The sequence below is a fragment of the Podarcis filfolensis genome (genome assembly GCF_964270895.1).
Source record: "Podarcis filfolensis genome assembly, chromosome: 17".
NCBI lineage: Eukaryota > Metazoa > Chordata > Lepidosauria > Squamata > Lacertidae > Podarcis > Podarcis filfolensis.
In genome coordinates, this window is record NC_139621.1 from 26,028,183 (window position 1) to 26,054,907 (window position 26,725).

At 43.0% G+C, this 26,725-nt stretch overlaps 1 protein-coding gene across 7 annotated transcripts in view; it reads left to right on the forward strand.

The window, feature by feature from the left end:
• Nucleotides 1-26,725, forward strand: part of KIAA1958 — a 69,014-nt gene that overhangs the window by 13,229 nt on the left and 29,060 nt on the right. For 4 of the 7 annotated variants that reach the window (XM_083593242.1, XM_083593244.1, XM_083593245.1 and 1 more), the window contains exon 2: nt 1,384-2,548. In XM_083593242.1, the coding sequence (XP_083449368.1) occupies nt 1,408-2,548 (1,141 nt within the window). In that variant the 5' untranslated portion in view covers nt 1,384-1,407. Of the gene's footprint in view, nt 1-1,383; nt 2,549-20,621; nt 25,218-26,725 lie in introns of those variants that run through there. The other 3 variants (XM_083593241.1, XM_083593240.1, XM_083593246.1) reach the window with 2 other exon arrangements.

Below are 26,725 nucleotides of genomic sequence, written 5' to 3' on the forward strand. Positions count from 1 at the left end.
TGGAATCCTTCAAGGTCACAAGTGAGGGATGGGGAGCCCCCATTTCCATGGTGGCAGAAATGCAACTCTTCCTTAAGAAGTCCAGCAAGCCTCTTGAGGAGCCAGGGAACTCTCATGAGATTGCGATGTGTGCCTATGGCAGATGTAAGTAGGAGGCCAAGGGTGAAGACAGCTCAAGGCTTTCTTTGCTCCATGGCAAGGTGACAAAGTCGAACAGGATGGGGAGCAACCAGATGTTCCTGCCCACCATTTCTGAGAACAGAAAGAGAATCTAGGAGGGCCAAAGGAGGGTGCCAGGTCAAAGGCAGCGTTTAAGCCTTCATGGTGACTACCATGGCTGGAGTGCTACTTGAGGACAGCACTGTGTCAGGCACTAAACTGGCTCCTTTGATGACCGCAGTGTTAGGGCCCTGGGTCATTGGTCTCTGTCAGCTGTGTCCCATACTGCAACCTCCTTACACCCATCAAGGAAACTGTGCAAGGGAAGCCCCCCATAGAATGCATTGCCATAACCAGTATCCAGTTTTACTTGTGGGAGTGCCTTGTTCCACATGGAGCATAGCATGAGAGGGGGTTAATCCTTAAAGCAGATTGGGATTCTGCTCGCCACCCAACATGCAAACTGCAAGCATTTCAATCTGAATTGAAAATTTTGCCAGATTCCAAAAAATGAAAATCCGCACACAAAAGTTGTTGAACTTCAAAAGAAATTTGAAGTTTCTGAGCTATTTTAAAGGAATGTGGGTTGCCATGTGTCCGGGTTTCCCCAAACACTTGCGTGATTTTCGGAAATTTCACCTGGACACTATCCTGGATATGTCTGGGAAAACCCAGCCATATGGCAGCCATGCTATAGGGAGTGACAGAGGTTTCAAGTCCCTACCCCTCATGCTAGAGTCCTGATCCCTATCAGTTTCTGCACTTAAGGGAACAAACATGGAGCTAATATATTGCCTAATTTGTGATCTAAAATTGTTTCACTTTGATAGGGTCATGCCCATAGTTAGATGCATGTTAAGCCCGTTTGATTACAGCATGAATTGCAGCCCGAGTCCAAACATGCTTACTCAGAAGCAAGCCACAATGATTTCAAGTGGATTTACATAGGACTGCAGCCTTGAGCAAGACATATGGATAGGATCCTTAATATCTTTGCTACATCCAAATGCTTAACCAACTAAAACTGAATGTCTGCAGAAGTAAATGGCTTTGCTGAGAAATACCTTTTAAAACTTGTTGATTACTGCGTTTACTATTTCACATGGTTTTTGTGTGCAAGGAAAACATAAATAACACACACACACACACACACACGTAAAATGTGAAGTCAAATTCAACCGCAAACTTTGGTTCCAGTGTAAAGTTTTCTTGTGTCTCCTCTAGGAACAGAGCTGTTGAGCCTGCACCATGGAGGACTGCCTACACACTTCTTCCGAAAACCTTTCCAAGCTGGTCAGCTGGGCCCACAGCCATGGGACCATATGCACCCTCATTCCAAATCTGAAGCACCTTCTTTCAGAGGGCTCACATGGCAACCTGACAGCTATGTGGGGCTGCAGTGCAGGCCATGCCTATCACTGGCCCCTGACGGCAACCTGTAGAGCAGGCTCGCAGGAAAGAGTATGTTTCCAGGACAACAGGAGCTTCAACTCGGACAGCCCCAGCCTCATGGGCATGCCCTCGGACACACAAGCCAGCCCAGTGGAACGCTACTCTGGGAGGCCAGGGAAAGCAAAGTTGGACTGCAACAGAACCAGAGAGTCCTGTGATTTCTCTTACTGCAGTGAGCCCTCAGAGTTAGACGAAACCGTGGAGGAATATGAAGATGAAGCTACTCTTTTTGACATGGTCTGTGAGTCCTCGGTGACAGATGAAGATAGCGACTTTGAACCTCGCCCTCAAAGATCTCAGACCAATTCCCGCAAAAGGCCAGCCCCGGCCACCTCCTCCTCGTTCCATCCAGGCTCCCATTCTCAGGTCGTCGACGAGAACAGCAGCAATGTGTCTGTCAAAAAAATCAAGCAAGAACTTCCCGAGGATTATTACATTGTGGCTAACGCAGAGATCACCGGCGGCATCGACGGCCCTGCGTTGTCCTTGACACAGATGTCGAAACCCAAAGCTCACCCCGCAGCCTCCTACCCTGTGCCATCTAAATCCACCCCTCATTCGCCACCTTCACTCATTGCTGAATATGATTTGCAGAACATCTCTGCCTCCTCCCAGAAGCCTCCCAAAGTAACTCTGTCTTCTCCAAGTAAAGGGCCTGGTAGCAGCCTGGCCGCCAACCCTCAGGCAGCCCTGCAGATGCCTGCCAGCACTTCCAATGCTGGCAAGCCGTTAAGCATTCCTTTATCGGCCTTGCAACTCCCTGGGCAAGAGGAGCAAGCAGCCTCAGAAGATGCCCTCCAGCCTGTGCCAAATCAGGTTCCCAGCGATGTAGCATTGTCTCCTTCTGCTAGCACAGAGCCAGAAGTTAGCTCCAGTCAGCAGCACCCAAGCACAGCTCCCGCCATCACCACAGAGCCAATGGCACAGACAATACCAGGTATCAATACTTGGAATGCTTCTCATGATGTATTGGGTTTTTTTTGGGGGGGCGTATTTTAAAATGGGGCCCTCTCAGTGATGGCTCTGACCTGGTGGAATGCTCTGTCCCATGAGACCAGGGCCCTGCAGGATTTAACTTCCTTCCGCAGGGCCTGTAAGACAGATCTATTCCACCTGGCTTTCAACTTGAACTTAGCCTGATCTTTTATTCCCCTTCCTTCCCTTCCACTCCCCTTTTTATGAAGATTACATGCTCTGGGATCCCACAGCTAATGCTCCCCTGGTCTCCTCGCTGGCCCAAATAGGACTAATTTAGCCAGCTAGCCCTGGTGATCAATGTTTATTGGATGGATTTCCCCCCCTAAATTGATTTTTGAATTCTGAATTTATTGTTATTCATGTTTTATACTGTATTTTATGCTATTTTTTGTTGTTGCATCAATTAAGTGTTTTAAATTAGTTGTTAGCTGCTCTGAGCCCGGTTTTCTGAACTGGGAAGGGCGGGGTATAAATAAAAATTTATTATTATTTTTAATATTATTAGGTAAAAGTTTTAGTGCAAGAATGGATCATATTATAGGAAGTGCTTTTTCTCTGGTGGTACGCATCAGTACGCAATACCGCCACCTTTGGGGAAGGAAGGAGGAAGGAGGGCTCTTGGACCCTGTCAGAGCATTATACCTCCTCCCCCAAGCCTGGAAAGCATTTGCCCAGCTTAAGGAAGGAGGTGCTATGCTCTGACAGGACCCCAGAGCCCTGGCACCTCCTTCACAAAGCCAGGTGGGGAAAGCCTCTTCACCTGGGCAGCAGCACCCTAGTAGGTGAGTGGCTGGGCAAGGTAGCATCAATCAGCTAACCCGCCTTTACCTCCCAGCCTTGGTGTCAGGCCACACCCCTCCCCCGTTTGCTGGTTCCTCCCCTTGCTTGTTGGTGAGCGCAAGCACTCCCCCCCCCGGGGGGGGGGAAACACTGATTATAGGTCACATTAAAAAAAGAAGAAAATGTGTTAACATATTGGTAAAGAATAAGTATGATGGTTCCTGCAAAGGTAGTTCACAAAGAGATCACTAAAGGGGTTTGTTTACCATGCCATGGCACAGACTTCAATGCGTCATGACAGTCAAATACAGTTAAATGGAAGTAAGACCCAGTGTTTCAGTGGGGCTTGTTTCTGCAGAATGGCTGGGCCAAGCCGCTGCATCATAAATTGTCTCTTATGTGGAGGGGGACACATGCCTGGTTCTTAGAAGGTGAGCCTTCTGAGAGGGAGGGATTTTTATCAGGGCTAGTTCCTGGGCAACCTCCGGCAGTGATGGGCAGAAATTGCAACATGATCGTGTTCTGTTCCTGAACTGCCTTGCATTTCATGGAGGGCAAATGGGAGTCAACCAGACTTGGTAGGGAACTCCACGATGAAAGAGTTCTACAGCTCCTACAGAGAAGGCTAGTGATAGCCTCTTGTCAGACTTCAGGCATAATCCAAGCAGGACCCCAGCTCAGCTCTTCTAAGGAACAAGAGGGACTATACAGTACAGGAAGAGGCTCTCATTCTCATACTTTGACTTTTGAAGATCAAAAGCTATGGGTTGAGCGATACCAGTGTATAAACTAAGTGCAACCCAGCAGCACTTAAGGGTTGCTGTAACTGACATCAATTGCTATTGTCCCCCACTCCAAAAAAAGAGAGGCTACTATAGTATTAATCCATTAAACAAAATCAACCCCTGTCATGTTAAAACTAATGAAGTTACAATTTGAATGTTAATCCAAAATTTTGTAGGCTTTGTCGATCAGTAGATCTAGGACTTCAATGGCTTAAGCTTGGGGTCTAGCCTAGTGAGTTATCCAGACTGTATATATGCTCTGGTCCCAAAGCCCTCTTCAGGCATGGAAGGGAACAGAGATGTGATTGGAAAGCTCTATAAGTTATTTGTATTAGGCCAAGCAATCTGATACATATGCTAGGAGTCTAGATTTCTGCTCTTGCCTGGTCAATAGGTTTTCTTCTTAGCTTCTTGTTGGAAATCCTTTTTATGAACTATTTCACAACTGGTTTCAGTCTAACATTCTCTATGTTTTGGAATGTCATGAAGTGAAGTTTGAAATGTGCTTTGCTTTTATTTGGTTTTTTTTAATGTTGCAACTTGACGTCAGAACCTTCTAAAAGTTTTATTGCCTTTGAACCAATAGTATTTTTAATACTGCATCTTGTATATAGTTCCCTTGTTGTGCATAGACAATTAGCAGCAAAATGTGAGATGTTTAAAACAGTAGGTGCTTTATTTGCCGACAAAAGTGAACATTTCTTAAGAGTATTTGTATCTGAATGTTGCTAAGACTTAGATTTTATTGAATAAATAGTGATTCATTGTAACTGTTGAGTGCTTTTATATGGACCTTGCAATCCTTTAATGGTAAAAAAAGTTTATCCATCCTAAATAGAAGTCTGGCTAGCCAAAGTCCATTATAAACCTTTTAATGCTGAAAATAAAAACTTGTTCACCAGTTTTATAACCTTGGTTATCTATTCAGCAAAAAGTATATTAAACTTAAACACAGGTTTAAATTTTGTCCTTTGCAATCCTCTCTACTCAGAAGACTTACCAAAGGGAATCCTTAATATTCCAGTCCTTTAGCGCTATGCGTATGTAAACCATAGACAACTTACCTTGCAGATTTTAGATGTGGTTTGAGAACAGGGGCAAGATTCAGATAGGCCCCCCCAAGTTTCCTTTTGATATATTTAAAATTAAATTATGAAAAAGACAAGATTGCAAAGAACATTTCTTGTGAACATTTCCTACTTTTTAATGCCTCATAATAACTATTTTTCCTTTTTTCTTTTTTAAATTTTATTTTCAATTTTTCATCATTAACATCATTCAAACTTAAATTCAACAATATTTATACAATTGCGGGATATTTTCAATACAGTTGACTTAACAGTGACTTAACAATATACTAACTTAACAATATAGCACTGCTTAACAGTGACATCTTTCTTTTTTAAAAAAGGAAAGTGGTTTCTGCCTTGTAAAGGTAAAGGTAAAGGTACCCCTGCCCGTACGGGCCAGTCGTGTCCGACTCTAGGGTTGTGCGCCCATCTCACTTAAGAGGCCGGGGGCCAGCGCTGTCCGGAGACACTTCCGGGTCACGTGGCCAGCGTGACAAAGCTGCTCTGGCGAGCCAGCACCAGCGCAGCACACGGAAACGCCGTTTACCTTCCTGCTATAAAGCGGTACCTATTTATCTGCTTGCACTTAAGGGTGCTTTCGAACTGCTAGGTGGGCAGGAACTGGGACCGAAAGACGGGAGCTCACCCCGCCATGGGGATTCAAACCGCCGACCATGCGATTGGCAAGCCCTAGGCACTGAGGTTTTACCCACAGCGCCACCCGTGTTCTGCCTTGTACATGGGCCCAATTAATATTTCATAATAATATGCATGCAGTGTGCAGAACTAGCATGTTGGCTGGAGAAATAGATACTTAAAGATGTTCAAACATATGTGATCAGTGGTACCGTTACGGTAGTTTTTGATTCTGGGTGGAATGATCTTGTGGCCCTGTCCTAACCGGACTGAATGATCTTATGAGGACCCCTGTCTTTAGATGCGAATGTGTATTAGTTATTTCAAAATGTGGTAAATCAGCCCTACTGCTATTCATTCCTCAGGTACAGAACAAGCCCTGTCCTTATCTGAGTGCACCACTAGATAGTGATTTGGAATGTGCTGGGGCAACAGAGGCTGCATCTGTTGAAATTTCCTCTTCTGTATAACCACTAAAGGTGCACAAGTTTTGTCTTCCATTGCATGAGGGCCAGTTGTGTCTTTGATGCCAGTTGCTGATCACAAGTGATGTGAAAATTTGCTTGCTTGCTTGCTTGCATGATTGATAGAAGTACCGTATATCATCTATCCTAAGCCCCCAGGACTGGGCTAGGCTTTTTGTAGCATAAATCTTAACAAACGAATTATCAAAACATACATGCATACATGCGTTGCAGAGAAAGTTACAGAACCTTAACTTAAGATTCAGAGCTCTCAACCACTACGGCAAATTGGGCTCTGATTTTACATGACAGAATTTATAGCTCTTGGCTAAGGCGCTTTCTGCAGATAGCCTCTAGGGTCACATCCAGATGGAAGTGGTCAAATGAACAATTAAACTACTGTTTTGGATTAATCAGATGCCCTCTCTCTCTTTCCTGCTTGAAATAAAGAGGAGTTCAGAGGCCACTGGCCATTCAGCATAAAAAATGGAGCCTAGCTCTGCTGCTGAGCTAAATATAACATGATCTCCTGGCACACCATTTTCAGTTGGAGAAATGTCCAAACTCTTGTGGCTTTAATGTAATGTACTGTGTGCTGTTGGGACAGGGTTAGCTACAAAAACAGTTGGTATATATGAGTTCAGACCTGTGGCTACCTGCACACTGCCCAAAAAGAGGAAATGCAACACTAAAAAAAAAAAAAAAGACAAAACAGAACACCAATTTGCATGTGCTAATTTATAAGCATAGGTGCATATTTAGAAGTAATTGCTATAATATAAAGAGAAAGCACAGTACATTTTCTCTCTCTTCTGGGGAAGACCTGTGTGCCTTTCAGCCTTCTGTGCTGTCTGTTAGGGGGCAACTCCCAGCTCCTGCTGGTCATCCTTCCTATGGTTCTTTGTTATTAAACTGAACCTGGGCCTTCAAATACAGGGCTCCCTGTACAGAACTGTACTCTGATGACCTTTCAGTACAAGGTTCTCCTCTGTAATGTAGGACAGCTGGCCATCTTTCTGCCTCAGTTCCAGTGCCGGATTTACGTATAAGCCAGTGATGGCCAAACTTGACCCTCCAGCTGTTTTGGGACTACAATTCCCATCATCCCTGACCACTGGTCCTGTTAGCTAGGGATGATGGGAGTCATAGTCCCAAAACAGCTGGAGGGCCAAGTTTGGCCATCTCTGGTATAAGCTAAACAAGCTATAGCTTAGGGCCCCACTCTCTTGGGTCCCCCCCCCAAATTTTTTTAAACCCTGGATGTACATTTCCAAAATATAAGATAAGTTCAACAATTACTTTGATGAAATACATATTTTGTTATGTGCAAACGGCTTTAGATATCTATTAGGTCCATAAATTACCGTATACCATATATTCAACACAAAAAACAGCGGCCATTTGTTGTTGACAAAGGACAGCTGGACATATAAAGAGCCCCATTACCTTCAGTAGCTTAGGGCCTCATCAAACCTAAATCCAGCCCTGCTCAGTTCTACACCTTAAAAAAAAAATCAAAATCAAAGGATATTTGCAAACCCTGAAGTACTTACTTGTTCATTGGGCAGCGTGAAGGCAGGAAAACTAGCTGGGAGAGTGCTGATTGTATTCTGTGGATTTGTAATAAGTCAGAATGCTTAAAATAGGCAATGCTTAAAATTTAAAATATGTGACATCCCTTTCACAGGGCAGATGGGAAGAATTCAGATTTCATTTGCTGCATACTGTTTCCTCTGCAATGAACTTTCAGATTTTTGTTTTTGTTTTTGCAAAGCTGATAGTGCTGGCAGATTCATTTGCAGAAAAGGAATTATAAATCATATGCTTTACACTCATTCCTTGCACTGGTGACCTTTGCTTTATCCCCCACCCCACCCTGCCCTATCATGCTGTCCCTATCATGGTGTCCATCTATTTATATTACTGCCAGTAAGTACTGACAAAAAAATGTATAGCTCTGTGTGCTGGGATTTCCTTATGGCACCCTGGCAACTTGTTTGCTCCCATACCCAACAATCAGAGCATTTGTCTTCCCCACCCAGTACAACATGGTGTTGCTAGAGCAGATATGTTTATGTGCCAAGTTTCTGTTTTCTTTCCTCTTGCTTTGTAGTCTGGCTCCATAGAAATTCAAATAGACACGCTGCTCCCCGGTCTCCTGTATTGTTTGGGGTTTGTCCTGTGAAGCTCACTTGATTTAATTGCAACTCTGGGAAAACAAATTAAGAGTCAGAAAGGTTGGTCTTTGCATTCTCACTTCAGCTGTGCATGCATATGCTGTTTGTTTTGGCCTCCATTCACAGATATACATAAACACACACATATATATTCATTCTGCTGCATTTTGTCTTCTGGCTTATGATAGCTGTCAAACAATGAAGCCCCAACTAAATCACGCAACAAGCCTACTGCCAGTTTTAGGCTTAAACAAAAGTGTGAATATTTATTACAGGAAAGCAAGGAGGCATCTGAAAACCACACAGCAAAACAGATTATGTATAACATAAGGCAATCGTAAATGTCTCCCTTTCAAGATGATGAATTAAAAACATCTGAGGTGATTCCCCCCTCCTCTCCAGAATTTAATTATTCAGTTTGTGCTATTAAGAGTCCGGAAACAATTATGGGAGGAAGGGAGTGGGGAGACGAGCTGAAAAATATCCATTGCACAATTACGTTGGGGATATGCACAAACACTGCCCTTTAACAGCAAGTATGTATGAAGAAGAAAAGCTGAGCCAAGTCCAGAGTTAATTAGGTAAGGGGGGTAATGGTTATGGCCAATGTTCACTAGCACAATTTATGAAACTCAGACTGCCACCAATTTACATGTTTTGGATGTTCACAGACATATATTTCCACAATCAACATGTGTGTGGACTGATGAAGTCGAATTTGAATGGAGAAAACATGGATTCCAAGTGAGATCCAGCTCAAATGCGAACAAGTCCCAAAAGTGAGGATAAACATTGTTAATAAATATACTCCTGGTTGCATAGATAATTAAGAAATATATAAACGTATGAAGCTGCATTATGCTGTGTCAGACCATTGTTCCATCTAACTCAGGGTTTCCCAAACTTGGGACTTCAGCTGTTTTTGGACTACAACTCCCATCATCCTTAGTTAGCAGGACCAGTGGTCAGGGATGATAGGAATTGTAGTATGAAAACAGCTGGAGACCCAAGGTTGGGAAACCCTGAGCTAGCTCAATATCGTCAACAATGATGAAACATCAGCTTTCTCAACTTTCAGGCAGGAGTCCTTTGAAGCCATACTTGGGTGTGCTTCAGTTTACCTCAGACCTTCTCCATACAAACCACAAGATCTACCACTAAGCTATGAACCCTAGTTCATAAACCCACTAAAGATTAGAATCTACTCCAGAAAAAGTGCAACTTTGGTATTCAGCTGACCAGTGAAAAAGTAGCCCTGCTCTGCTTCCAGATCTTTATTTGTTGTGTTTTTGTTGGGTTTTTGTTGTGAACTGTCTAGAGCTGTTATAGGGAGAGACATGCTATAAATATTTTAAATAAAATAAATAATAGGTCCCCTGGAAATTCAGAAATTGCTGATACGAACAAGTATCTGCCTGATCTTGATGGCAATGGCTCCTGATTTTGGATATCCTTTATTCCTGGCAAGGCTTTACCCCCTTCCCCCGCCCCAAATTGCCAACAGCATTCACTGGAGAGGTTTCTAAGTTTTCATATTGTGCCTAATCAGAAAGAATGCAAGCTGGGGGAACGGGAGGCACATTATTTTTTTAAAGTCAGAAACTTGATCTGATGCAAAATTTGAAAAGGAAATGGGAACATTCATGTAAAAGCAATCTTTTTGTAGCTATGCTCATTCCAAGGTGAGAACACCATGAAAATGAGATTCCCTGGGCAGTTTGTATGGGTTCTCTCTGCACTATTAGAAGCTGACAGCAATAGCTCACATGTTATATCTTTACATCTCCAGTGGATATAACACATAAATCAGAACAGAGCATCTGTGATTCACTACCTTTGGCAATATAATAATATAAGAAATCCTGCTTAGGGCCTAAGAACTGTGTGGACCCTCTTATAAGCAATATATCACCTGAGTACTGTCAGGTTCTACAGAAAACTCCAGAGTGTGATTTACTATATTAATTACAGTCTTGTGGCTTCGTGCTGCTAAGCCTGAAATTACAACCACATTCCAAAGTTGATTTAAGAATATTCTTTGGTTAGGAATACAGCACAGCTTATTATGATTAATGTAATAAAATATTTATTCCATATTCTGTTTTTTCTTTGTTTCTCTGTTTAGTGCCCTACTTAGGAGGCCTGTACAAAAGTTGTAGCATCACATTACCAAGGCCAGACTGGATGCGATGGCAACAATATGCGTCTGCCCTATTCAGGCATAAAGCATGTAGTGTAGAGGCAACTCCCAATTTACGTAGGGGTTATGTTCCAAGGCACTGTGCATTTAAGTGAAATCGCTTATATTTGAAACACCCCTGAAAAGGCCTGCTATATACTCTATAACAAGGTTGAAATCAGTACCAATTCCTCTTATCCTTCTCCCCACATGTTATGCAATGCTGACACACCATATTAATTCATTTTACCAGGCTGTCAGATGAAAGGCAATATAAGGAATATAATTGACATTATAGAATATCTGGAGGTCAGGAATGAAAAACAAGTGGCGCTGGTGTTTATAGATGCAGAGAAGGCCTTTGACAACGTTTCATGGTTATTTATGAAAAACACACACAATGGAAATTATAAATTTTGGAGAATCATTCTGTAGAGGAATTGACGCAGTTTATTCAGACCAACAGGCCATGCTGATTGTGAATAACATGACAACTGAAAAATGTAAAATAACGAAGGGTACAAGACAATTCACTAACAGAACAATTCTATATATGTATTATGTCAGGACCAGGAGATACAGTGACAGAATTACCACCATATCCTATGCATGGAAGGGGGAAGGCACCCAACCGGAACGTTTTGTGTTTTTATGCTGTGAATGACCCTTTAATCTTTGGATGAAGGGTGGTATGTAATAAAGAAAAACAGGAAAACAGCACCCTCTGCATCCCTGGAAATGCTGCCATACCCTACCAATCAGGAATTGCACTGGTGATGCTGTCCACATGCCCCCCAAACACGGAAGCAATCATTCAATGCATGATGATAGGGAAGACCCTTTACTGATAAACACATAGAATAATAAAATTGTGGAAGGGACCCTGAGCATCATCTAGTCCAGGGGTTGTCAACCTGGACCCTACTGCCCACTAGTGGGTGTTTCAGGATTCTAGGTGGGCACTAGAGGGTTCTATGGCACAAGCTCAATCCTTCCATCGAGCACTGGTGGGCGGTAAGGAAATTTTACCATCCAAAAAGATGCATTAGTGGGTGGTAGGTATAAAAAGGTTGTCTACCCCTGATCTAGTCCAGCCCCCTGCAATGTAGGAATATGCAGCTGTCCCATATGGAGATCGAACCTGCAACCTTGGCGTTATCAGCACCATGCTCTAGTCATCTGAGCTATCCAGGTGATCATGATAATACGAAAACCCTTTTATAGGTAAGCATCTGTGTTGGGCAGTGGCTTGATATATAGTAGGGTAGCAGGTACAAGTGTCCCTATATGGCACTAGCTTCATGCTAGGAATGCATTCACTCCTTGCATAACTGTCTGCCATGGAGATTCCAAGGACTCAGAATCCTGTCTAGAGCAAGTAGGTTAACAACCCTACAGAGGACTATCTGGGAGCATCCTGGCCACTGCTGCCTCTAGGGGTCTTAATTTGGCTCCCAAGGCCCTTTATCCCCAAATCACACCCACCTGCCCCACCCCCAATATTGTATGTCACATCATGGGTGAGGCAGGTAAATGCCTGCCTGTCATCACTTCAAAGTCCATTTCCAAGCTGCAGAGTCAAAGGGAGGGAAATTTCTTGCATCAGGTCTTGTGTTGCTGTGAAGTTGCACTACTGATGGTCTGTAGGAATATGTAATAAGTCATAAATATGCTCTTGTACTGTGCCACTGACACCCTGCCTATATAAGTGCTGGAATATACTGAGAGTCAGTGTGGTGTATTGGTTAGAGTGTTAGATTTGGGAGACCAGGTTTCAAATCCCTGCTCATCCATGAAGCTCACTGGGTGACAGTGGACCAGGCTCCATCAGTCATTGCATTAAGGCTCTTCAATGCTGACCAGCGTATTGAGTATTCATTCATTCTGACTGGTTTGTGAGAAGGTTATAAGGCATTACATCAGGCAATTTTCATCCCACACTTTCCATTGCACTTTCCTGTTACTTCGCTTATCACAAAAACCCGACTTTTTTGAAGGGGTGGGTGGGGAGTGGGCTTGTTGTGCAAGAACACCAAATCCACTTGAATTGCAGAGCCTGAACTTTTCGATATGTGATTGTATCACACCTCAGAATAGCAACAGTCCAGAATAGCCCATTGTCTCTCAAAAGGCAAGTCATGTGCGCTGGACCAGGAAATGAACTTTTTATAGCATGAGCCTCTGCTCTGATTTATTAATTGAAGTAGGTCAAGCAAGAATAGAAACAATTATTGAAACTTGGCACCTGGAAATCCAACCAAATTCTTAGTGGATGTAAGTAAACTAGAGTCAGTGAATCTAAGAGAGAAGTTATACCATTTGAAATCTGGTCTGTCATCTTCAGACTTTTTCTTCTCCAAAACAAAACAAAAAACAGAATAATAACTATTTCTTCTGTAAATGTAAAGGCTGTAACTTGGATGTCATAGCCAATCAGGGGTCAGAGACTGGAACTGGAACACAGGATAACCAGCTTCCTCTTCCTGCCCTTGCCAGAAATGACTGGTGACTTTTTAGTGCTTAGAGCAGCAGATGATGCTCTTCACACAGCCCAAGGTTGGTAAAAAACCAGTGAAATAAGCAAAGTGATTTGATGGCTTGCTTGCCCTGTAATGGCATGCAAAATCTCCCACCTGAAGAATGCTGCTCACACTTCCTGCTGGTAAAACCAACCCTGACAGCTCTCTTCTGATCTTAAAGAGGGATTTCCCTCTTCCCTCGCTTCAGCTGCTGATTGTCATCATACCTGGTTAAGGGCCAGCAAATTCTGGTGAAGGTTATTTCAGAACCTGTCACTCAACAAACTCCAGATCCCTAAACCATGTCTAGTGGCTATATAACTCCAAGAGCATATATTATATTTGCTAATGTTGGAAGAGTTGATGAGACTCTTAGTTCATAATAGCATAATAGCCTCATTGCAGGCTGTCATTCACTTTCCTCATGCAAGAATTAAGAAACCCATAATCCATGTGACTTATGTTGTGACAAGCGCTGCTATAATAATTGGATGACTGTCTAGACATAGACAGGAGCCTGTTTTGGTATGGTATGTTGGCAGTCAAAATTCTGCTGACATGGAAAGTTCTAATTGTTGAGTGTGTGTGTTACCTACCCTGAAGAATGGTCACTCTGAGTGGCTTAAACTGGAGTTCCTTTATTCTATACTGAACTCATTCATTCATTCATTCAATCAATCATTTAGTATTTGCATTATTTTTACTTATTTTTGTAGAAGTAATTTTCTGAAGACTGGCACAATATAGCCTCTGAAAATCTGTGATTGTAATGATCACATTGTGGCTGATCAATTTCATGTTGCTATAGCAGATTACTCCCCCACCCCCAATGTAACTAGGTGGCATTTGTCAGTGATGTGGGATGTTGTGCAGGTTTCTTCTGAAACTAATGTGTTTGAAGCTTCAGGATCAATGTCTTATATAGAGACGGTGACATCAGCGATGGAAGAGACATTAACAGAACAATCCTGCACATGTTTACTCAGATGTTAACCCCATTGAGCTCAATGTCCTATGTGTGTTTACATGGGCATGCACTGAATTCAAGTGTATAGAATTGCAGGGGTTCAGCACATTCTTATGCATGTTTACTTGGAAGTGTGTCACAATGTGTTCATTGGGGTTAACCCCTAGGTGAGAGTGCATAGTATCAGAATCTTACAATACAGAAATCGGAACATTCCATTGTCAAAGGTACACTGGTATTATTATTATTATTATTATTAGTAGTAGTAGTAGTAGTAGTATACTGCCCTATACCCTTAGGTCTCAGGGCGGTTCACAACATAAAATCACAATATAAAACACAAAATACATAATAAAAACAAAAACAACCCAATAATCCCCCTCAACACATTTTAAAAGGGCATTAGATGCCAATCAGCTAAAGGCCTGGTTAAAGAGGAATGTTTTTGCCAGGCACCTAAAGGTGTGTACAGTGGTACCTCGGATTACAGACATTCAGGTTACAGATGCTTCAGGTTACAGACTCTGCTAACCCAGAAATAGTACCTCGGGTTAAGAACTTTGCTTCAGGATGAGAACAGAAATTATGCTCTGGCGGTGCGGCAGCAGTGGGAGGCCCCATTAGCTAAAGTGGTGCTTCAGGTTAAGAACAGTTTCAGGTTAAGAACGGACCTCCAGAAAAAATTAAGTTCTTAACCCGAGGTACCACTGTAATGAAGGCGCCAGCCAAACCTCCCTGAGCCTCCACAAATGGGCCCATTCTGGGTGGCCGCCGTCTGGATCTCTCAAGGAGGAGGCACACAAAGAAGGACCTCAGAGGATGATCTCAGGGTCCAGATTGGCTCATATGGAAAGAGGCGGTCCTTGAGGTATTGCGGTCCTGAACCATTTAGAATGAATGAAACAGGGCAAAGTCACGGGCAGGATGGAGACAGCACAAAGAAGGGGCATAACTGGCACCACATCTCACCCTTTTAATCCACACAGATGCCCCCGTTGATGCCTTAATCTTGCACCAGCCCTAGGCCTGGTGCAAAAAAAAAAAAATCCCTCCTATTGACTTTGGTGGAGGGGGGGGGGAATTGTATCCATGACAGCCCTGCCACATCACCATGACAGAGCATAGTATATAGTGTAACTCAGCCTTCAACAACATGGTGCCCTTGGTATCTTTGGACTATAATCCCCATCAACCCCAGCCAACATGACCAATGATTGGGGGTGATGGAAGCTGCAGTCCAGCAAAACCAGGAGAACATCAGGAGGTAGCTCCACTCATAACCACATCATGCTACCACCAGAATATAAACCTGTCACTGGTAGACCATGGCCATATCCACACCATACATTGAAAGCACTCACCTACCACTTTAATAGTCCTGTGATTCCAAATCTAGCCTGGTCAGGTGCAACATGCTCTTCTTCCATCTCACAAAACAACTGAGCATCCAAGTCCAGGGACCGTGTGTTTCAGCTGTTTGCTGTTGTTCATTATTCTCTCTCTGTCTCCCTTTGCATTCCACAGGCCACTCTCCCACAGGGGCAGGATCTGCCCTACACCCCCTTTCTGTGCTGACCACAAGGGAGACCCACCCCATGACAAGTAGCGGTGACCTCTGTGGGGGGGTTGTGACCTACCTGCTCCTGGTAGGCTCCTGCACCCTTGAAAATCTCTTTATGACAGGCAGTTATGCAACAGGTGAAGGTGTTCCTAGCATGGAGCTTGTGCTAAAAATGGACCTGCTGTCTGTTGAGCACGGAAATCTTGCTGGGGCAACTGGTTGCCAACTCTCCCTGTGTATCTTTCTGGTTCACAATCTTCTCCAACCTGGATACTGTTCAATAAAGGCATTGGCAATGTCGCCTGCATTGTTTCGTTGACAGATCACTAGCTCCCACCCCCTCCTTGTGTGACCTAGTTCCAGCTAGACTCTAGGTGGGGCTTTTGATGGGCTCCATGGCTCCTCCACCTCCTCCACTCTGTTTACTCAGGTTTCCTAAACTGGGATGGAGGCTACCTAGTTTCAGGCCTACCTACTTTCAGGCTACCTAGGTGAAATGGGGAAGAGCCTCCACCGGGTGTCTTCTTCTTCTTTGGTGACCACTCATAGTTGAATAAGACGGACTTCCATGAATATGGTCTTAACAGTCTTCCTGTAGGTGACTGTGGAGGCCAGTTCTGGATCCACACGTCCTTCCACAGTGGGGACATAGGTTTCTGGGCAGGAACTGATCACAGTGAGGGTTTGCCAAACGTGCCTTCCTGTTAGCTCGTTTCCGCCTTTCGTCCTGAGTTTGTGCTTCTTCAAAGTTCACAACACCTTTGGTGAAGGCTCTTCTCCAATTGGAGCACTCACAGACTAGTGATTCCCAGTTGTCGGTGTTTAAACTACATTTTTTTAAAAAAGATTTGCCTCGAGAGCATCTTTAAACCTCTTTTGTTGCCCACCGGCATAACGCTTACCAATCTCAGGTTTAGAACAGAGTATTGCTTTGGAAGACGGTAATCAGGCATCCGAACAACATGACCAGTCCAATGAAGTTGATGTTGAAGAATCATTGCTTCGACACCAGTGATCTCTGCTTTTTCCAGTACACTGGCATTTGTTCACCTGTCTTCCCAAGTGATATGGGATAAGGCAGTCAGCTGCAGGTGAAGGGGTGGAGAGCATAGGAGCCAATTCCTAGGGGCTGAGGTCCCTTCATCCCCAATAAACTATTTGAGGGGGTCAGGGTCCGTCCTCCCCAAAATTGATGGACATTGCATTCAAATGGTGTGGGTACACCACATCATATGATTAATTATGTGGTGTGGGGCTTACCTGGGCACCACCCAATATTTTATTCAAATCAGTGCCTTTGCTGAGCACTGGAGACAATACAGGTTTCCTTTACCGCATCTAAAACCAAACCAAAACCTGGAAAACATTATTTTATATATATTTCAAACAGATACGGAATCATACAGCAGAAAGAGGGAGGACATGGATACATAATAATACAGAGAGCCTCTTTTGCATTGAAAATAGGACAATAAAACTCCTCAAGCCATTTAGTCACAGCCCTTGATCATAATTCATTTGCATGGGCTAATATCATTTTAGAAAACATTTAGTCCTTGTCACAGTGATCAACATTAAATATGATGTTGTGTCAAAACAGCTGACATGCAAATTGTATGCCTGTTAGCATTTCACAGTGAGCATGAAGTCAGCTGCACACACACACACACACACACACACACACACACCTCTTTCTTGCTGGGGAAACCAGGGCACTTGAAGAGCGAGTCAGAATGGTCTTTCTTTCATAACATCACCTTTGTGGGAGCTGATCTGCAGTGCACACACTTCACTGGCACATGAAGAATATCTCAGAGCGAGGTGGAGGAAGGTATATGGTTGCCACATAGTCACTACCCAGCGATGTTTCTTGATCCTTGTTATTGCTGAAATAGGTCTTCCTTGATCTCTTAGTTGTGTGGGGGTGGGGAGAGGATGCACCTCATCTCCTGCATCCCATACGACTGGAGACTCCAAAACACTGCTTCCTTCTCCTCCTCCTCCTCCTCCTCCTCTTGCAGCCTCTATTGGGCCAAGTTATTTTGGTGTGGGATTAGACCAGCATACTCAAGACTTTATCAGACAGAGCAGAGAAATAGCTAATGGACCACCACTTTTCATGTGACAGGTGCACATTTTGTACATATAGCCTGCACTCTTTCCTTCAACAATGCACTGTTGTTTCAGGGGAGGGGTTTTTAACCTTTCCCCCATGATGCAGTCCTAATCAAAATTGTCTCCTTATTGTGGAATCTTCAGCCAAGGGCTAACAGCAGCTTCCATTGGCATAGTCTGACCCCTTCCTTTGGTAATCCTCACAGAACTCTAGCCCAATGGTTGCCATTAATTTGATTTGATTTTGAATTGATTTTAGAATGAATTGATTTTAGAATGAATTTCAATGAATTGATTGTGATTTGATGTAAACTGTGTTACTTTTATTGTTGTTAGCTGCTATGAGCCCGGCTTCAGCTGGGGAGGGCAGGGTACAAATAAAATTATTATTATTATTATTATTATTATTATTATTATTATTATTATCAGCTCCTAGTGGCTGCTGAGGTTCCTTTGCCTCCCCCATAAAATATTTGAGCCCCCCTCCCGTTGATGTGCATTGCTACTTAAATGGTGTGTGTGCATCACCTCTTGTGATCAGTTATGTGGGGTGGGGCTTATCTACCCCCCCTTTTTTATTCAAGTGGCATGCTAATAAGGTTAAAACCCCTCCCTGTGTGCTGCGTTCCCAGTCTTAGTAGTAGTAATAGTAGTTAAAGTATCAATGAAAACCCCTTTCACAATGTAATCATCATACAGTTATAATACAGTAACAAACACACGCCAAAACTTATATTCTCTCAAAGGTTTGCATGTTAAAGAACAGAGATCATGATCAAAGGAAATGGAGTCTGTTAACAATTTATATGAAAAGAGAATTAAACATATGAGCTGGCTTGGATTATTTACTTCTATATATCCCAATTATGATCCTAATCTGGGGCCAAGGTTGCTGACAGATGAATGTATGTTTAAGCGAATATGAAGAATGAAGGGGATACATGTTCTTGAAAAAAGCTGGAAGTAATAGCTATGCTCATTTATAATGGTTTTTACTTATTGCTGGTTTTAACTTGGCTAGGAACCATGATTGAGGGATGTGCTAGAAATCTTATCAGAAAGACCAAACTTTTCAGCCCCCTGGCTTCACTGAAGCTGATTTTCTGGGAGGTATAGGACATGGAACTTCTCCCCCCCCCCCATGTTACACTCAATTTTATTTATACAAAATGCCTTGAGTGAAAAGAAGAAAACTATCGCTAGTCAGTCGCTCTTGCGGCAAGGTGGTCACTTTGCATTCTTAGCATTGTTGGCCTTCATTTTCTACAGCCCTTTCTTGTAGTTTTCCTTTGCAAAATGCATGTTCTGGAGGAACTTGGGATCAGCCCCCTTCAGAGATTCATATCTATTTGATCTGGGTTTCTTATTGCCCGTTTCTGTGCCACTTGCGAGACTGGTGTGGTTCTTGGACTTAGCCATGACTTAAACCTGAACCTCCACCACAGTTCAGACCAAAACCAGAAGAGCCTGACATGGAACTTCTTTATTATTTGGAGACCCAGGTCACATTTTAAGAGACTGAAATCAATCAAAACAAAACTATTCCTTTCTAAAGGTATGGAGAGGTGATGATGTTGAAGTCACATGACGTCAGTCTGTTTCAGATTGGGTCTTCTCCTATTCTGGTCAATTTTCAGATTCTCACTTAAATCCAGTTATCCACATTTCCACATCAGTTTGATATAGATAGATAGATAGATATAGATAGATACGTAGATAGATGATAGATAGTCCTCATGAAAATTCATCAGCATTTTAGTGCATTCTCCTAGTAGACATCTTTTTGTATGCACTTTTGCTTAAGATTCATATTTTTGCAATGCACTTTTGCCTGATATGATGCATTTTATAAGTTATTTTCAGCAATATATGCATTTCTATACACACTTGTACATTTTTGTACACATTATTTGGCTAGAGAACTGCACTGCAAAATTTGGAAAACTGTAGATTTTGAAGGATTGCTGTGTTTTAGTTCGTGCATTTTTGGGGAGGAAGTGTGAATTAGGTAGGTTTGCCTTTAAATGTAAATTCAGATGGATTTCTCCCCCATCTCTACCTGCGGCCTTCCAGATGTTGTTGGACTCCCATCAGCTCCAACTAGCATGGTCAATGTCAGGGATGTTGGGAGTTGGATCCCTGTAGCATCTGGAGGGCTTCAGATTTTCCATCCCTGCTGTAGACGTATCACTATATTTTTGCCGCTTGTAGCAAACTGCACTGCAATTAAAACATTTTGCTCTGGGTATGTTAACATACTGTATTGCACAAATATGTATTATGCTGAAAGAGACAGCTGATTTACCACGCCGAAAAGTGCATTTCATTAAAACTGTTTTCGATGTATTAAATGTGGCTTTAGTTTTGTGTTGTTGTTGGAACCAGCGCAACCTCTGGTTTCACAAATGAAATGGTTTGAGAATGGGGGTTACCTTTCTTAATTGGGCGTCTGCACAGAACAGTGGAGAGTTTTTCTATTTTCTAGCTTCTTTCAAAATGCAGACCAACTCAAATCTCATATTCCACCCCGCACCTATTACAAATCTCCCTGCACAAAAAATGTGAGCCAGTGACTAGTTAGTTTTTCATATCCTTGATAACATCATTTGTGAAACTGAAGTTGGCTTTCCAAACATGGCAGGTATGTAATACGTAATACCCTTGCGAACTTTGTGAACATTAATTTTCCCCCTTTTGTTTAAAGGAAAATTTAAATTTGAGAAAAAAGCGTTATCTCCTAAACTCATTCCGTTCCCATCTCTTCTTTTGCCTCTCCCAGACCAAGATGAGAGAGCTGCAGAACTGAGCAGAGAGCAAAATGAGAAAACCATACGCAGTACCCAGACAGCCCTCCGAAACTTCAGGGAGTTTCTCATCTCTAAGTATCCCTCGGAAACCCGGGAGATCTACATCATTCCTTGCAAAGAGCTGGATGCTTACTTAGCATCGTTCTTTGTCGATGCCCGGCAGAAGGATGGTTCAGAATACGAGCCAAATAGTTTGGCCAATTACCAATGTGGGCTGGAGAGGTATCTCAAGGAGCACCGATATGGATACAGCATTACCAGGGACAAGGAATTCAAGAGGTCTCAAGAAGCCCTGAAGCAGAAGCAGATAGAGCTGAGGTGCAAAGGGAAAGGCAACAAGCCGCACAAGTCCATGAAGCTTACCTTTGCAGATGAGCTTATCTTACGCAAGAGAGGCCTACTGAGCCGATACAACCCCGAGGGACTGCTGAACCTCGTCTGGCTTAACAACACCAAGGCGTTTGGCCATTGTACCGGCTTCCACGGCTCCACCCTCAAATGGGGGGACATTAGGCTTCGGGTGACAGAGACAGGGCTGGAATATTTGGAATGGATGGGTCAAGACAGCGGCGATGGGAGCACCAAAACCAAGAGGACGGGCACAGACTCCAGAGTGTACGCAACGCAACACGCACCACAGACCTGCCCCGTGCAAGACTACAAGGAGTACGCACAAAGGCGCCCCCCTGCAATGCGATATGAGGACGCTCCCTTCTACTTGTCCATCAAGCCAGTTGTTAACCTAGCTGCACTTCATTGGTACAATTGCCAAGCCCTAGGTAAAAATAAGCTGGCCAAGATGGTCAAGACGATGTGCGAGAAGGGGAACATCCCTGGTAGGAAGACCAACTTCAGCGTGTACCAGAGCTGCAGCACACTCTCCGAAGCTCAAAGCAACCAGCTGGTTCTGATTTGCAACAACTTAAGCCAGCAGGCTGCTCAGTCCATGGCGAACCATTCCGGCTCTGGCAACTTCATTGTGTCTGCATCTTATGACTCTTCTTCAGACACGGCTTGAGAGGACTCAAGATGGGAACATATTGCGTTTGAAGCTGTGGGTCTGTGCCCAGGGACACACATCAGTTGTGATTCTACACGGCTACCCTCCTGACTCACCTTTCCCCAGTGTTAATTCACTTTATTAAAACAAATAATATATAAATATAAATATAAATATATATTCTTTTTACAAAGACGTGAATAGAAATAGTTTAGTCTAACTTATATAGTATTTATAGTGCTGATATGGGGGGGGAATGAAACCTACTTATAGGGTGCTAATATAATGGTAGATTTTCAAAATGGGAAATAATTTTCAGGCATATACAAGGCAGGCCATAGTCTTTAGGCAGAAGCAAGCAACACTACGCACTTAAGTCAGTTGTAACACAGCCATATCGTGAGAAGACCCTCTGTGAAGACAACATGGTTCACAAGTGGGAACTAAGCACTGGGGACACCGTGCCCAATATTGGTGCCCCAAAGTGCTTTTCTGCACCTCCTGTTTATTGCCTTTGAGCTTGTGCAGAAGATGTCATTAAATCATGTCCAAAATGCATCACTTGCACCTAAACATATTTGGTTTTTTAAAAAATAATAACGAGTGTATATTCCCCTTGATGCTTCATGTCTTTTGAAAGTTTGCTGTTAATATGACATGAATTCAGTATTGTGTGTGGAAGGAAGAGGGATAATTTTCTATTTTCTTTCTTGCCAGCAAATATGGTTCTTTTCCAGCCTGATTTAAGGGGGAGAGAAGGAACAAAGAAAATGGGATGCAGCTTACTGGAGCATTTTTACTCTATTTTTCATTTGCTCCTTGTGTCTCAGTTGTGCCAGCTTGTGGGGTGGGGAAGACATGATAATGATCAACAAAGTGAAAAATAACAGTGGTCGTAAAAAAAAAGTATAATATTTATCCATATGCAAAAACAAGTGTCATGGCAAAAAACTAGACTGTTACACAAACAAACAATCTTAACTTTCCCTAGCTGAAAACCAGTGTTTTAGCACTTTTGTGACAAGTCATTTTTAAAATATATATATACTGTCAAAGATTCAGCTCTAGATGCTACACCAAGCAGCCACAATGCAAAACAGAATTATAAGGTTGCTTAAATTGTGGCCAGCATTTGTATTTCCTTGATAAAATACAGCAATAACAGCAAAAACAATGCCCCCCATCTCCCAGAAACCATGAAAAGCTGAGAGTACAGTCGCAAACCTCATTTTGTTGTTGTTTTAATGGGGGGGATTTTTCTAGGGAATCAACATGAAAACAGAGAGACCTCCCTGCTCCACTAAGTTCCAAGCACACTTGTTGTGTGATGCTCCATAATAAACACACATGCTTTTTGGAGTCTTTGTCTTGGCTAGATCTGGAGAGAACTGGGCTTTCTTTTTCAAGGCTCAAGCACAGTTGTTCCCCAGCAGCAGGGTTTCCCTGCCATACGGTATATCAAGGGTAGCCAATGTGGGGCCCTCCATATGGTGTTGGGACTCCCAGATTGCATCATCACCAGCCAGCATGGCCAATGACCAAGGATGATCAGAGTTTTAGTCTGGAAACATCTTCCCATTACACTGGCTACCTCTGCAATACAGTCATACCTGGGAAGTTGAACGCCTTGCGACTCGAACGCTTTGGCTCCCGAACGCCGCAAACCCAGAAGCGAGTGTTCCAGTTTGCAAATGCTCTTTGGAACCCAAATGTCCAACGCAGGTTATGCAGCCTGTAGCCAATCGGAAACCACACCTTGGTTTCCAAACGTTTTGGAAGTCGAACGGACTTCCGGAATGGATTCCATTTGACTTCCAAGGTATGACTGTATGTGGTTCTTACAGATTGCCACACTACCAGTGTGTACAGAGGGCACCAGATTGAGGAAAGCTGATCTGGCCCCATATTCCATTATATACAACTTAGCACTAGGCAATCTGTAGCGGGGGGCCGGGGGACTTTTGATCTATATGCCACATTTAATCCTCCTGGTGATTTGATTCTCCCATCACATATTTTAGGAAATTTGCATTGTTTCGTTACAGAACAATTTTCTATTGAACGAATTTTTTATAGTATATTAAATCTCATGCAGTAACATCTGATCGGGGGGCAGGAATGCATAATTGATCATTAGACATGGCACATGCACACCATTTGAATGGCAATGCTCATCAACTTTGAGGGGGGACAGGCCCCTCAAATATTTTATGGGGGGGAGGGAGAAGGGACCTCAGCCCATAGGAGTTGGCCCCTATGCATCTGATGTTTTCTAACTCAAGAATAACCAACTATTCATGTGGGGCCTAAAAGCAGATCTGGAAGCCCTTTGTCTGTGCCTGATGTATGGGGCAGATGAAAGAGCAGCTAGGACTTTTGCACCTTTAATTGCTGTGTAGAAGAGGGGATTTCAGCATCACAATCTGCTTAAGGTGCAATAGCCCTGTCTACATTTTCATTTGGCCACCAAGGCTATTATATAGTCTATGCCCATATTTCCACTCATAAGGATAAAAAAAAAATGTTTTCATGTTACAGGAGCCATTCCATACATAGTTGCATCTCTCTTTGGGAGTTTATAATGCTCCAGCTTTGCTTGAGCACATTGCCCCTTAACTTGTAGCACTCTTACTGGTAGATGTCATCAACTTTAGTACAGAACCTGCCCATTTGTGTAGAGATCAGTTTGTGCAGCAAAATATATTTCCCCTCTTCCCTTGACTGCTGAGAATATGGAAGTTGGTTGTCCCTGTTTTCTTCTAACCAATTCCCTGTTCCAACTGAAGTCAACTTTTTTAGCAGTATTTTTTTGGGGGGGGGAGGGAGAAGTAATTTGCTTCTAAAAAATAAATAAATCTCTGTCTTGCCAAAAAATAAAAAAATTCTATGCATTGTGTAATTCAGTGATGTTCCTGTTAAATATGCATGTTTTATCAATGCATTTGTGATCTTTGTAGGATTGTTAACCATTGCTGCTATAACCATTTATTGTAGTTAAATGGGGGGAAATGGTACAGTTTACTGTGAGGGCTGTGCAAGTTAATAGTTTTCTGTGTGACATTACAACTTGTATCTTTTTTACTTTTTATTTATATATTTTTTAATCTGGAGTTCATACTAGTGCCTTCTGTAGAAGGAAAATATAATATGTTGTGGTTGATAAATCGTGCCAAATTTTCAAGTCATGCTGTTCTAAGACATCCAGTCTGCGACCAGGGCAAACAAACAGTTAATGTGTTATTTTGGGCCCAACTTTATATTGTTATTATAAATCATTTAAATAGCACTTTTAAAATGTCCTAGGTGGGTCACTATGATTCTCATTATACAGTTGGGGAAACCGTGGCTTCCCAGGGTGCATCAAGATGACAGACTTTAACTGGTTTAGCAATCATTTCTTTTCCCCATGAAACCCAAAAAATCTATTGTAACTGTGAGGGGGGATGCTAAAGATATAACAGAATTCTCAGCTATTCACAGTCTAAGGTTTTAGTGAAACTTTGGCCCTGGGAAAGACTACCTTTTATCTTTACCAAGGTAGTTCCTAATAAATTTTCATAAACCCTTCCCCCACAGTGTTGCAGTGTATTTTATGGGAAGTGCTGTAACCCTTCACAGTGTCTACAACATCATTTAAAGACTGTCATCTCACCAAGCGAGTTGGCCACTAACAAGCTCTCAGTTTTGCAATTGGAAACCAGATAAGCAGTTGAGGTCTTTCCCCTAAATTAATTAACATAAAAGTGAAAAAAAAAGTTTAGGTGCTTGATGGCAGCAAAGGATTCTTGGCTGGTGAAACAGGAAGTTGCTAACTGAGGAACTCTGGATCCCGGTTAGTTACATGGTTTTGTGGAATTCTTTATCTGATTATTTAGTAAGCTTCATGGAGAGCCACATCTCCACAGTAGTGCACCTGCTTTGCATTCAGAAGGCGCCAAGTTCAATCCCCAGAGATGGGGAAACATGTGGCCTTTCAGATGTTGGATTCCAGTTCCCATCAGGCCTAGCCAGCATGTCCAATGGTCAGGGATTATGAGAGTTGTAGTCCAAAGGAACATAGGTGTAGACCAGGCACCCCCAAACTTGGCCCTTCAGCTGTTTTGGGACTACAATGCCCATCATCCCTGACCACTGGTCCTGTTAGCTAGGGATGATGGGAGTTGTAGTCCCAAAACAGCTGGAGGGCCGAGTCTGGGGATGCCTGGTGTAGACACTACCAACCTAGATGGGCTAATGGTCTGTTTTGGTATAAGGCCATTTCCTATATTCCTGGAATAGGTAAGGTAAAGGAGGCTGTGGTCTAAACCACTGAGCCTCTTGGGCTTGCCTATCAGAAGGTCGGCGGTTTGAATCCCCGCAGCGGGGTGAGCTCCCGTTGCTCTATCCCCGCTTCTGCGAACCTAGCAGTTCGAAAGCACGGCAGTGCAAGTAGATAAATAAGTACCACTGTGGCGGGAAGGTAAATGGTGTTTCCTTGCGCTCTGGTTTCTGTCACGGTGGCCCGTTGTGCCAGAAGTGGTTTAGTCATGCTGGCCACGTGACCCAAAAAGCTGTCTGCGGACAAACACCTGCTCCCTCAGCCTGAAAGTGAGATGAGCCCCGCAATCCCATAGTTGCCTTTGACTGGATGTAACCATCCAGGGGTCCCTTTACCTTTACCTTTTATTCCTGGAATAGAACGATCATTTGTATAATAAATCAGTAGTGAAGCTATAATTCAGAGAGCAATACCTTCAGACGAAAGACTTGCAAATTACTTTATTATTTTCGTGATGACCTTGTTCTAATTTTTTTAAAAAAGCTAATTGCAATATGCATGACTCTTTTTTATTTTTGTTCCATCCAAAAGCTGATCCAGCTCATGCAGGAATCACTAGGAGTTACTTGCTAAAACGGGAGTTTTATGAAGTGCAAAAGCTCCTGGTCACAAGCTTCTCAAGGTGATGTGCAGTAAAAACAGCAGAAAACAGTTTTGTTGTTGTTTAGTCGTTTAGTCATGTCTGACTCTTCGTCACCCCATGGACCAGAGCACGCATGGCACTCCTGTCTTCCACTGCCTCCTGCAGTTTGGTCAAA